The sequence below is a fragment of the Glossina fuscipes genome, unplaced genomic scaffold (genome assembly GCF_014805625.2).
Source record: "Glossina fuscipes isolate IAEA_lab_2018 unplaced genomic scaffold, Yale_Gfus_2 113, whole genome shotgun sequence".
Lineage (NCBI taxonomy): Eukaryota > Metazoa > Arthropoda > Insecta > Diptera > Glossinidae > Glossina > Glossina fuscipes.
Window position 1 is genome coordinate 1,848,707 of NW_023998456.1, and position 13,734 is coordinate 1,862,440.

General features: G+C 35.2%; 2 protein-coding genes across 2 annotated transcripts in view; one reads left to right on the plus strand and one right to left on the minus strand.

The window, feature by feature from the left end:
* Positions 1–1,149: 1,149 nt before the first annotated feature.
* Positions 1,150–13,734, minus strand: part of LOC119639792 (protein gooseberry-neuro) — a 36,245-nt gene continuing 23,660 nt past the window's right edge. Inside the window, exons 4-5 of the mRNA XM_038037458.1 lie at positions 2,196–2,804; positions 1,150–2,141 (exon numbers count right to left, since the gene is read on the minus strand). Of these exons, the coding sequence (XP_037893386.1) occupies positions 1,792–2,141; positions 2,196–2,804 (959 nt within the window). The 3' untranslated portion in view covers positions 1,150–1,791. The remainder of the gene's footprint in view (positions 2,142–2,195; positions 2,805–13,734) is intronic.
* LOC119639791 (C-type lectin 37Db-like) lies at positions 10,215–10,952 on the plus strand. Its single transcript, XM_038037457.1, has 3 exons — positions 10,215–10,353; positions 10,416–10,489; positions 10,561–10,952. Exons 1-3 carry the CDS (start codon positions 10,248–10,250, stop codon positions 10,933–10,935), a joined length of 555 nt encoding a protein of 184 aa, XP_037893385.1. The 5' UTR covers positions 10,215–10,247; the 3' UTR covers positions 10,936–10,952.

Here is a 13,734-nt window from a genome sequence, read left to right on the forward strand (position 1 = left end):
ATTATTATCATCTGCTTGAAGTGAAGTAACGATTTTTTACTTTTGACTCGGCCGAAGTTAATATTCATTTTAAATATGTTTGAATTTTTGGTTTTTTCTAGAATTTTACCCAAGTGTTTACAAAAGTTTATAGTATATCGTTAATCTTGGAAATGTTAAGAAAATTTAACGCAAATTTACTTACTATTTGTGTGATTATTGGATAATAAATGTTAAAGTCTAGAAACATATAACGACAAGCACGACGCTGAAGAGTTGCCATGACTGTTATTCAAGCTAAGTCGTACGTGTGTTGTGTGTTAGAATTACGAAAAATTAAGAAATAAACAACGATTGCAGACGCACTGGTGAAAGTTTGATATTGTACAAAATTTTTCGTGCGGCATCAACACGTAAATAATGGTATTCCTATATATATAAAGAATCAAATATTTTCAAAGTTATTGGGTGTTGCAGTGACATTTGTAAAGTATTTATCCTGCACCCTTGGTGATGGACTATTCGATCCCAAAGGAAATATTGATATATTACGGACTTGTAGTGACGCAAGCTAAGACTAAAGCAGTCGAATAAAAGAAGTGAATCGAAACACAAGAAATCATTTTCTTATGTTGGCATAAGTAAGGGAAAGATTAGTGATTGCTTTTTGTATGAAGTAAATATTGGTAAAACTTATGTACGTATTTACTTACCTAGGTCCTTCAATTTCTATGCATATACAGTTTCCAAACGGATTTTTAGCATTTAAAATTTATAATTTATTCTCGGATTTTCTTAAAAGGCTATTTTTCTTTCTACATTATTTACATTTTACTTTTGTTTTTTAATTTAATGAATTCAACTTATGTCTTATATATTACAATAGATCTGCGTACAAAACATAATATTGGCGACATAAAAATTTTCTATATTTGCAACTTTTTCCCAAACAAGTGCATCTTCGTAAGTACTATTTCAGTTTATTTAGGTTTTTTAAACATTTTGTGCCCCACCACCGGAAAACAGATGTGTGTGCATGGTGTATAGAATGTTACAATCCACAAATATATGCCAGAGACGTTATAAGTTATGTATATTCTGAAAACAAATTCAATAGAGATTGTCCGTACGACCTAGCATTGTTTACCAATGTTATAAAAATTAAGAAAATAAGGCGAACTTGTGTCCATATATGTTTAGTAGACGGCTGCCACTACATCAGTTGTGATAAAACGGTATATTAAGCTTGTGCGGATGTACGCAACACCCAGAAGGGCTTGACAAAAACCTATTCTTTATTATATCGATCGATTCGCAAAATGATTCCGAGCTTGTCTGGCCGTCCGCCTGTCCGTCTTGCTTTCTCGTATTCAGCCTACCGATCGTAGTTTTTGAAATGTTATGACGAAAATTGTCATACCGACATGTTTTGGTCCAAAGACGAATGCTAGTAAAATTCGATTCGGATCCGAACACTTTCTCGAGCATTGCCAAAATCGGAATAAAAATAACTTTATCAAAAGAAGTGATGTAGGATTCTTAATGGTGAGCCGCGTTCTGCTGCAGCGGATCTCATTTGTTACAGAAGAAATTTTTTGAAATTATTTGAACAGGATTTGGCTTAAAAAATTCTTTTATGAATGTAACGTGTTTGGGAGTAATCCGCACTTTCATATCATATATACTGCGATCACTTACGTTTCTTCAGCACTTTGAGAGCAGATTTGTAATCTTTATATTTCCACATGCGATAGTATTATGAGACATTGAACAGTTGGAAAAAAAATTCTGCAAACTTTTTTAAGGGTATCCTCAAGACCAGTACTTGGTATCAGCTTGAGCAGACAGCGGGTGTTGATAGGCAGCTGCTGCTGCTACAGACGTCGTACTTAATTGATTATTATGTGTCACTGCTGTCCCGCTGGCGTACTCATTTAAAGGATGTTGAGTGGAAGCGCTGGTACTGTGATGAGCGTGATGAGCAACTGCTGCTGCATTATAATTAGCTGCTGCTGCCGCCGTTTGATAAGCAGCAGCTTGAGACCAATTTGTTGTTGCATCCAATTTGGCATAATTATCACTGAGATGTAAGGAAGGTGAGATTTTTGAAACACTTTCGGCAGTCAATTTTGAGAAATCGTCAATTGAAAGTTTCGAATAGTCTGAAAATAAATTTTTGCGATGCAATCGTCAAGAAGAAAGGAGCGAAATCTTACCTTGATGATAGTAATTTTGACTACTGAAATGTGAATTGTGAAAACTACTAGGAAAACTTGGATGAGCTGATTGAGCCGCCATTAAATCATAGCTGCCCATTTGTGAGTGATGCGGATGATGGTGATGATGGTGATGATGATGGGCAGGATGATGGACAGCCGCCGCAGCTGCAGCGGCTGCTGCGTGCACGCTGTGCTGATCGTTTATAACTGTACTAGAAGCAGTGGTACCCGCTGCCGGACTGTAACCCATCGGACCCATCGTCAAAGAGCCAAATCCCAAGGCACCAGTTCCCGCTGGACCCCCAGCCGAAGTTGTGGCCGAGCTTATACCCGAAACATTAACGGTTGCACTCATGCCTCCACCTCCAGAATGTTTACGCAGACGAGCTCGACGATTGCTAAACCACACCTGTATGCGGGCCTCGGTCAGTTGTGTACTTTGCGCCAATTCCTCTCGCGTAAAGACATCAGGATATTGGGTGCGGGCAAATGCACGTTCTAAAGCCTCCAATTGATCGGCAGTAAAAGTGGTACGAGATCTACGTTGCTTACGTTTCAGCGGTAGGCCCGGTTCTGATTCCGTATCACTCATATCCGAATCACGGGCTGTTAAAGAGAAGCAAAAATTCAATTAACTACTCCTTAAACTCCGTCGCTATCGTAATACAAATCTTAATTTATTTTATCATCATTTAAAATAATTGAAATTTCCTTTCTACCTTTCCATCCTTTTTGTTGTAGCGATAATTAATTCTTATTTTCGTAAAAAAAAAGTGAAAAAGTGTTTTGTTGACATTTATCTCTGCCAGAAAAACGATGCCGGAAGGATTAGCGACCATAAGAGTTTTGTTAACAAATTTAATGTAGCATTAGAAAGACTTAAGGAAGCAAGGATATTAGTGAATATTTGTCAACGTGGTTACAATATAAAGGGCTCTAGTAGATGCTGTAGCATTTTCATTCGTGATAACAAAACGTGATAACTAAAGGCTTCTATTATATGTGTATGTATACAAATAATGGGGAAAAGGTGTGAGGAAAGAAATTGTGTTAAAATTTTATTCATTTGCTTTGCAACATTCGTCCTTATCAGTGAGGTGGGTTAGCAGTTACTTTTACTTTGAATTCATATTTGAAGATTTAACTCAGCGTCAGCATTTTTGTTGTTGCACAGCGAATTAATCAAGAAACACAAGTAAGAAAATTGTATTTGCCCTAAGCGAAGCGTCTTTTACATCCTTGTTAAAATTCGAGGACACAGAAACTTAATGGAAATAAAACTTGCATGAAATATTTTTCGCCAATGCCGTAAGATATAAGAAATAGAAATCAAGTCGTTTAATGTGAGTAAAAAATTCACATTCCACACATCTGACCCATCCTCCATGCTGTCAAAGCGTTTGTGTGGTCTAAAGTACTTGTGTGAATACCGTACTTAATAGCATGACATTTGTGGTAATATGATATCGCATCTGTTAACGCTTGCCCTTCGAACGAACATATGTAAAAACTCAAAAATTACGTAACTACTGTTTCCTCTTCTAGTCTTACGATTTCAATGGGAATAAAGGAACATTTGGGAACATTTTCATTAGAAGATATTTCGTCACGAACTCACTCATGACATGAATTCGTTTATGTTTTACATCAATTAATTTACATACACACGATCTTGGCGGCTTTCTCTTCTTCTCTTATTTCTCAAAGAGGATTTGTTATGGTTGTTGTTCACCTAATCGTCTAATTAGATAATTGGGTCGAGGAGACGCATTCAAGATATGATGAACTTAGCATGAATGGTTATTTCAAAGGTGACTGATATTTTAATATTCTAATAAAATAATTTTCAATTGATAATTGATAGATTGATGTATTGAGAGATGAAATGATAAATGCATAGTCAATTATATTGTTATGAAAATCTCACATTTGATGATTCGAGTTTGAATGAGAACTCGTCGGTTTTCTAAGAAACCAAATTCCGAAAAGTGATAAAACCTAATATACATTCACAGCGTTTTATCTGTCTTAAGCAGCTGGCATTTGTCGAGAAGATTAACAACAACTCGTAGAACATATCGCGCGATTAACATAAATGGGGTTAGGCACTGAGGTCAATTGAGTGAAGAGAGTTGAATTGCAATATTCGCGCGGACAAGACCAAAAAGAGTTTGAGTTCGAGTCCGAGCGGCCGAGTAGGCAAGAACAGCGACTATCACGAGTTAGTGTTCGCGAGTTCAAATCTGAAGTGAGGTACCCTTTCCTTTGGTCGTAGCTGCAGTGAGTGCTTATACGGTAAAGGCATATACACTTTTGGGAATCACTAATACTATTCCTTTCTCTTTCGTTTCTTTTTTTCGACAGTCATTGTGTTAGATGAGTAGGGGGCATCCTCTGAGTAATTTGTCGTATTAAAAAAGAGGAAAAAAAAAATCTTTCATACATGAGTTCTTTGTAAATAAAACCTGTGCTATCTTAGAAACCGCAATTCAGTGATGCAAACTTAATCTCGAAGGAAGTTGGATAAGAACGTTCAATCACAAGGGGCAACTTTACGTTACAATATGAAAAGGTTTCATCTTATAAGTGTATTCGTCAAATGAAGCCTTGCTGACCTTAACATCGGTAGAAAGCGAACTAATCGTAACTTGTTACAATTTTTCACTTTTCTTGTGCTATCAAAAGTGTTCATATACATCAACCACTATCCCGATGAAGATTTCATTACTTTGAATTAGACTTTCCTTGCTGTTCCCAAAGTACGCGCGATCAGATTTTTCGGTTAGACATGACGTCTGCGTTGAAATTGTTCCTCAAGTAAATTTGTTGGTTGATCGTGCATGGAGAACGCCTACTGTCACAGTTGGTCCAACGAATGCATTCGCTTTCATTAATCCTAGATTCTGTGCTCATCGCAAATCACTCTTTTAGACAGAGAATTGAGAGAGAATTGCTTTTCCGGAATGTGCTTACAAATCAGACGAGGCAGCATCGTTTTTACAATCTAATGCCAGTCCTTTCGGTATTTGAAGAAAAAGGACTATTATCGTCGATGATAGAAAGTTTTTTCAGGTGTTTGTTTAGGCTGAGCGAAATCATAACTCGAACATATAAATGTTTACTATGACTTTCTTCTATATAATGTAAATAAGTCAGCTATAAAACCAATTCCTTTTCTATCATTCTTCTAGATTCTCATAAGAATTTTTATGAATAAATTTAAAAATCATAAATTTCTACTTGTTCTTCTTCTTGTTATGCGATGTAAGTCGAAAGGAAAAGAGAGAAGAAAAAAAACAACGAAACTAACTAAACTACTAATGTATGTTAACGTAATCAAATATATTCTAAAATAAATTTTTACTTACTATTCTCTAATAATAAAATAACTAACTAATCACTAAAAGTAAAAGATTAAAGCAAAATTGATCAAAGAGAGGAGGTGAGCTCGCGTTCGCAGTGATTACCAATAATCACAGTTATCAGCATGAGGTAGCGGCAGTTAAATGAGAAAAACCTCAGATACCAAAACATTAAAAGATCGCCGTACAGGACGCCCTGCTGTTATTAAAAGATGCCGCTCAAAAGCGGTAAATTTGTATCGACATTGAAGGTTATTGTAAAGTTGACACTTTTTTTTTAAGGGGGCATTTAAGTAATAAGAGCGATAGAAGGCGTCGAATAAAGAAATCGAATACAAATATATATATATGTACAGATGTATGTACAAATAGATGACCATTGTACAAAAACAAAAAATGCAAGAATGTTCAATATGAAAGCGTAAGAAGAGATACCACACACACACACAGATATACACATATACATAGATATATATATACATACATACATACACAAACATTAATAAATTTGAAAGGATATAAATCTTATTAATGCGAACATCACAGACAGATAAAATCCTGAAAGAGAAAAGGAAAGGAAGCAAAAAACGAAAAAAAAAAAAAACATAATAAAAATCACTTGTAAGCATTGAATGAGAAGAGAAAAGTGAACGAATTGAACGGAGGGCAGAATGAAGGGTAGAATGATGAAAAGAAAAAAGAAGCCAAGCAACGCTGAGAAGGGAACGATGTCTACATATATAAGGAGTCATTGTGTGGTTTTGTGATGACTTTGCTAAACGACAACAAAACGCAATATTTTCGTTGCAAACACTATCCATTTCACACGCAGGTAAAGTGGAAAATATTTTACGCCTTTTTGTTAAATATGAAAGAAACAGATATTTTCCTTTAAAGTAGAAGAAAATAAACAGGCGTCTATGGGTTTGTTTTCTTTCTTCTTTTTTTTTTTTTTTTTTTTGATTTTCCTTTTTGCAAACCTGTTGTTATTATTTCTAATGGTCGGCTTGTCTTATCAAACAATTATTAGCATTCTTGTTTAAAGATTTTCTTTCATTCGTTGGAAGAAATTAATAATTGATTGCATTACCTTACGCTTTGTCGGTTTTTGAAACAATTAATTAACAACTTTTTCACACGTGAAGTGGGCTCATCTTATGTCTTAAATTGAACAATGAAATGAAAATTTAAAACATTTTGCCGCAATGCTTGAAAGCATTTCAGTCCTCTTTCTATTTAAATGTTTGATACAATTGATCGCATCGATATATCCGCAAATAGTAAAATTTGGATACTTGTCACTGAAATGTGGATTTTATAGCATCGATAGATACGCACAAGTGACGTCATAAACTATGCGTTTCATCGATCATTGATTGGGAGGATAAAAAATTGATCTTCTGTGTCCGTGTCTGATTCCGTTTTTTTAACACTCTCACGACCGGAAAAGATGAGGCAGATATGCTGATGGCCGCACACACACTCACAAGTTTAAAACGAACGTCGTTGACCTACAACGCTGGTCAAAATGCAACAACAAACTGTAACTTGAAGCCTACAAGAAACTTTAATCTCAACTTTGAGGCAAAAACTTATTTATTTATTTATTATCAAAGCATGAATTTGAAGGCTGCCGAATTACTCAGATCATAGATCCGCTTGTATTGAAAACCCTTCCGCATTACTATGAGTAGCCGAGTAGGCAAACGATCGCACTAACTAACAATCCAATGGTCGTGGGTTCAATTTTCGTATTTCGTAGAGATAGTGGCAGACCAACCCTTTCAAAGCATTATATGTTAAGTGTTCAAAAAAACGTTCTCATCCGATTCAGTTTCCGCATTTTGAAAACTGTGACCTTTAGGTTGTAGACGTTGACCGATATATGGGCGTACATGTAGTTAAAAGTGGAAAATGACTATTGCGTGCACGGAATCTCAGATATACATACCGTTAAAAATCATAGGATATATACACTAAATCCGAATATTGCTTGCGTAACAAAACTGGTTTGTAATAACGAAAGGCAAATAAGAAATTTATATTCAGCTGTGATTAAATCTTTTATGTCCACCATCTTTGTCCTAAAAAGCACTAAAAGTAACCAAAAGAAAAATAAATTTCCATACTCTACACTACCACCTGAAGTGGGCACGGCTGATCTCTCCTACTTTTTCAAAATATCCATGGAAATGTCTATTGTAGCGTAAGGGTCTTATGACCGAAAACAGAGCAACGGATGCCTAGAAGGCACTATAGGCTTGTCCTTCTACCGAATGCTACCATATTCAATAACAATTTTCCAATATGTCTGCCAAATTTGACGCTGATGGGAAGAATGGTAATCACATATGGACGGATGAACGACCAGACAGAAGGGCTGACAAGCACTTTGACTTGCTTTAATTTCGAATTTAATGCTGAGCAAGAATATGTACATTTTGCATGGTCTTCGATGTTGATGTTGCAAACGTTTTGACAAAATTGATATGACTCAACCCGCGGTGTCGTGCGTTAAAATGTAACCTTAATGGATTCGTAAGTCATAGAACGTATTTCGCGTTTACATTGAACTTATTTGCAAATTATAATATTTATGTCTTCTCCCTTCGTTTACTATCTGAAGAGTTACGAGTTAATGAAGGAACTTTCAAACATCAGAACAATTGCTTATGATTAATGTTGTGCAAGATTTGCAGATAAGTGTTGCGGTAAATACTTTATAAAGTAAATTACTGCAAGCCGGTATGATTATATAACGGAATACCTTCAGCCTTATTGATTGATGTCTGCATAAAAGATGTACAGCACACAACTCGTAATGGATTAATTAAACATGAGTGCTTTCATAAGCTTTTCATGTTACAACACCTTATTAAGGCAACCTGCACACATATGTGCCTATGTATGATTAATTACCGAATTACTGCAATATTTGTGCTTTCATTGTTGTAGGTGTTGCTTGCAAAGCGAGTGTTTTATAGCGTAATGTATGAGAATCCCAAATGCGACCCCTTCAATGCATACGCACCAAGCAGCACTAGCCTGTTCCTTTTTCTTAATATGAAAGCCCTTTGACTAATGCTTAAAGGAAAGCTGGAGCAAATGTGTACACAAAAATGGCTGTATACCTGCTGTTCCTTTTCCAAACCCAGAAGTTAGCAGTTATAGTACTGTACTAATCGTACGTTTTCTTAAAGACCTGCTCTACGTTCCAACAACCTAAAAAGCCTTTTTATACCTACATCACGCTTGTACTAGAGGCTGTATTAACTTTGTGCGGACATACATAACACCCAGAAAGACTTCCTATTTTTTTCTACCAATCAATTCAGAAAATGATTCTGCTTGTCTGTACGTCTGTCTACCTGATGCTTGTCCGGTATTGTTGCCTTCAATCTATTGTTTGCAATGTTTGTGTTATTGTGATGAAATTTGATGCATTGACGTGCTTTGACCCAACGATGTTGAAAATGGTTCAGAATGTCCGCTTTCTCAACAATAACAACTTTTCAAAAATAACCACAAAGCAATTGCAATTTTCCACATTTTTCGACAAAACTCGCTGAGTAATAGCACTTCGACATTCTAGACTGATATGAAACATTTGGTTCGGCTGAGGCAATAATTTGGACCATTTGCATTTAACCGTTCGTACGGAAACTTTTCAATACTTCTTGATGAAAATCGATTCCATTTTTTGGATACCAGTGCACACCAGGAATCCCTGGACATGTAAGCTATTCTATGCCAAAAAGACTTAATTGTTAATGTTTTACGACGAAAATTTAAATCTAGTTCTTGGACCTCACATAAGATTTCTCACGAATAGTAAACCCTTCAGAAAAAGATTTAATTTTTAATATTTTATGGTGAAGCAAAAAAATTATCGGTAAGGAACAACAATAAAACTTTTAAAAAGTAATGTAAGTTTGCTAACTAAGGATGACACCATCCTGTACGCGGGCTTTCACCAAAAGTATGCAATGTATCATTTTTGGCGTATGTTATTACCAAAACGAATGAATAGCTCCCCTAAGTGAAATAGTGTCGGGCATCTAATGATCAGCCCTGTGCTTATTTGCCTATTTTTGGGAAAGAACGGTAACACAATAGCAATAATATTCGGGAAATTTATTAAACACATACTGAGGTATGAAAATAAAAATAACTGTAAAATATATTAACAGATGAATACAACCAATGTATGGTTAGCATTATGTTATGTGCTGCCTGTTAAGGTTCTGGTGGAAATTTTAATCCGCCTGGCTGTAGTTAGACAAGTACAGAGGTATGTTAACCTCTCGAAACTTCTTGCATAAAAAGTACAACACAAACGAAAAAAGTGAAAATCATACAAGTTGTTAGATAAGCCGTTTAAAATGAAAAATCGCGTTCCGAAAACTTAATATTGAATTACTTACAAATTTTTACTTTCGCCTTTTTTTTTTTTTTTTAAATCATCCAAATTTTAAGTGTTTATTTAGTTATTTTATCATTTGTTATCGATAGCGATATATGTATTATATCACTTTATCATGTTCAAAATCACAAATGCCTAACTATATTTTCCATATAGTTAGGTGCGAAGATAAAAAGCATGGCGTTGATAAGAATCGATTTTCTTCATATATATATGTGCTGAATATTATTCGCAAAATTTCAGTGTTCATTTATTCGAGAACAAATGGTCGTCAACATGCTCAAGTCTGTTCTGCACATCTATTTACTAACAACTTCCGTTTCATTAATATGCGGTTCAAAACCTGAAATCCTAGTGAAAACGATGGATGGTAAAACTATTTTTTATTAATTAATTATAAACTTAAATTAATTATTTACTTAACGATAATAGACATAATCTCCGATTTTGATTACGAACCTTATAAACTTGTTGGTGAAAAGTTATTATACTTTGGTCAAGTAGAGGTAAATATTTCGCGAATCATTTTCTCTCCTCTTATAATTTTACTTTTTCAAAGCGGAAGCTTTCTTTTTAGGTGAATTGGTTCAAGGCGAATGACATATGTCACACTATGAATGGATATTTAACTTCGATTGAAAACGAACGTGAGATGAATGCTATTACTGAGTATCTAAATACTAATCTACCCAATGTTCATTCGTGGTGGGTGTCGGGTAATGATCTCGCCTCCGAAGGTAATTTTGTTTGGGCAAACACTGGCACATCTATGAATTATAGTCTTTGGTCAAGAGAACAACCGGATAACTACAACCGTGGGGAGAATTGTGTGCATGTGTGTCTGTATGACCATGGATACAAAATGAATGATTGGGAATGCAGACATGAGAGTAACTTTATATGTGAGCATGAAAAGCCTATAGCCTTTTCAGTAAATGTGTTACGGAAATAAATAAAGCTCTAAAGATACTAATGCTTCCTAATAAAACTCTTATATATATCCCTTGAGGGCACCATATTCATCATTTATTAACATCCTTTCAGTGATATATGATACCAGCACTACATTAACACTAGAACTACCAAGCATTTCATTTTGATCCTTTTCAATGTTCGTTCTTCAAAGCGATGTTTAGAAAGCGTGTTGTAATGTTCGAAAACTTTTTGTTGACTTTTATTTATATCAAAAGATCTTTAAATACGCATAATCCCTTTGTTCGCATGTTTTCTAGCTTTCGAGATGTCGATGAGTTATGTCTATTTCTACTTCTAAAGATGTTATACAGATAGAAATCTGAAATTTGGCAAACATAGTCCTTGGTCTTTTAAAGGTGTCAAGTTTAAATTTGGACATGGTATGAGTACGTGCAGATCCTCAGTATGGAAGAAAGCCATTGAAACAACTTCGACACCCTTTTCATATCCTTCTCTATAACTTTCGTTCGCGTGAAGATTTGTCTGCAAACCTATAACCCAAACGTTCGTCAGGATCACCTTCATGTTTAGTCCGAAGGTAGTCCTGATAGGCTGATTTTCAATTTATTTCCAATTTATTGGCAATTGCTTGGCAATTGCTAATAAATAGGAAATAAATTGGAATCGAAATTTTGAAGTTAGTTGTGGGCGTGTTAGTGAGCCGACCGGATTATTGTTGGGTTAAATATGCAGGTGGACTTGACGAAAATTTAGGTTTTCCGGAATACCTTCACAGAAACGAAAGTTGTTTTTAAGGTTTGTGTAGGCGTTTGCATAGGCAGATGGTAATCATTTAACAAAACGTTGGATTCTTAACCGATCATGGAGTATTTGTGTTAAATTTCGTTTTCCTATCTTCATTTTAATGATACCTTTCGGTAAAAATACATATACGCAAAACGTCGGCAGCTCTAATGTTACATAATCATTCCAATCAGTCTGCTTAAGAAAGCGTTCTTTCGTTTCATTTTTTTGGGATAGACGGAAAGCTAGTAGAGCAATAAGATACGAGAAGATGTGATTAAGATGTGATACATATTTAAGCTTAAAAGAAACTAGTAAGAAAGTTATATTCGGTGGAAGCCGATCCTCGCATACCCTCCACTATGCTTTTCGCAATCTGCTTTCCAAGTTCTTTTACTTGATACTCATATCGCTAGTATTATTAAGAAAAACTTAATCCATCAGGTCGTGATGTCAATCAAATTCATTTTAGAATTAACCCATTTGTAGGCCGATAATATATCTTCATTTGAGGAGCGTACAGAGTAGTTTTAAACATTCTCTCTCTTTATTGCCTTATGATAAATAAGGAAAAGAAAAAGTGACAAAAAGTAAAATGTAATCGGTTGTAACTGTGTGTGGGCATGGTCAACTTTTTCTACTTTCGCATATAAAGAGTAGAGTGTTTCTTAAAAAAATGTGGAAATTATTTGCCTTCTAACTTTTATAATTTCTTAGTAAAGAGCCGACAAATTTTTGTTAATCAAAACTGAATTGCGTACAGGTTACGCTCCACTGCGGGCTCCCGCTATGACCAACTTGGTTAATCTTCAATAACAACCTGCATGCAAATGCTTCCAGTGATCCTACCAAACTTCAAGTCGACATCTTCATTTTTGCGACCAGAAGTGTGCCAAAAACAAGCATTACACAGACGGACAGATGGACAGACATGCCTTAATTAATTCAGGATTCCACGCTAAACCATACTATATGTACTTTATGGCGTCTTTGAAGCTTACTTTCGGGTCTTGCATTATGAGAAACATCAAAATGTGTGTACCCTCTTCTTACAGCGGTAGGTATGAAAAAATCAATTTTGAAAAATATTCAAAGTCAGTCAAGTTGTCATTTCCGCCAGGCACCTATATTTAATGTCCTATTTACGATTTAATGCAAATTTGAATTAAAAAAAAACAAAAAGATTATTTAATCTGTATTTAGAAAAGTTCGTAGAGGTTTTAAAAATATTGATTTTTGTGTGATTGAGAAGTAATTGAATGAAAAAGTGAAATTTTCGACCAAAGAAGCTAACTTTTTCTTCCTACTAATAACATTTAAGTTAACTTATCAGAGATCCGCCTGAGTGGCCGAGTAGGCAAGAGTCTCGACTAACAACTCAATGGTCGTGGGTTCAAATCGCAAATGCGGTAGAGTTTCTAATAAAACCGAAAGCCTTAGATGCTTAGGTGCTTTAAGACGTTAGTCCTAGAATTTATTCTCTGGCTAAATTTATAATAATAATAATAATAATAATAATAATAACTTATCAGAAACACCTTAGTATTTGTTAAAAGTACAAATGAAATGAAATGAATAAGAATTGTAAGAGTTGTTTGATAAGTTGTTTTGAAAATTGTATTTTTCGAAAAGTCCGATATCGAATTATGAGTAACTACAGCACATGCGGTATATTAAGTTTTTGCGGATGTATGTAATACGCAGACGGGCTTAAGATAGCTATCTTTTACCATACCTATCGTTTTCTGAATCTATCTAAGCCTACCTCTCCTCCTGTCTGTCTGTCCGTCTTAGCTTAGCTGTGTAAATTTGTGTTCGGGCTACAGGTCGCAATTTTTGGGATATGTTGATGGAATTAGGCACAATGCTAATAGCTTCGTGCTTCGAACCGCGAACGAACACCGTTGAATGGTTTGGGTCAGTCCACTTTTTCCGCCTTTCCCCGGATAACGTCTTAAAAAAATTGCAATTTTCAAAAATTGTTGACAAAATTCGCTGTGTAATGATATTTGGACATACTAAATTGGTGTGG

Coding starts and splice junctions, on each gene's coding strand:
- LOC119639791 (XM_038037457.1), top strand. CDS start 10,248: ATGGTCGTCAACATGCTCAAGTCTGTTCTGCACATCTATTTACTAACA. Junction 10,354..10,415: donor CCTAGTGAAAACGATGGATG/GTAAAACTATTT, acceptor TAACGATAATAG/ACATAATCTCCGATTTTGAT. Junction 10,490..10,560: donor TATACTTTGGTCAAGTAGAG/GTAAATATTTCG, acceptor CTTTCTTTTTAG/GTGAATTGGTTCAAGGCGAA.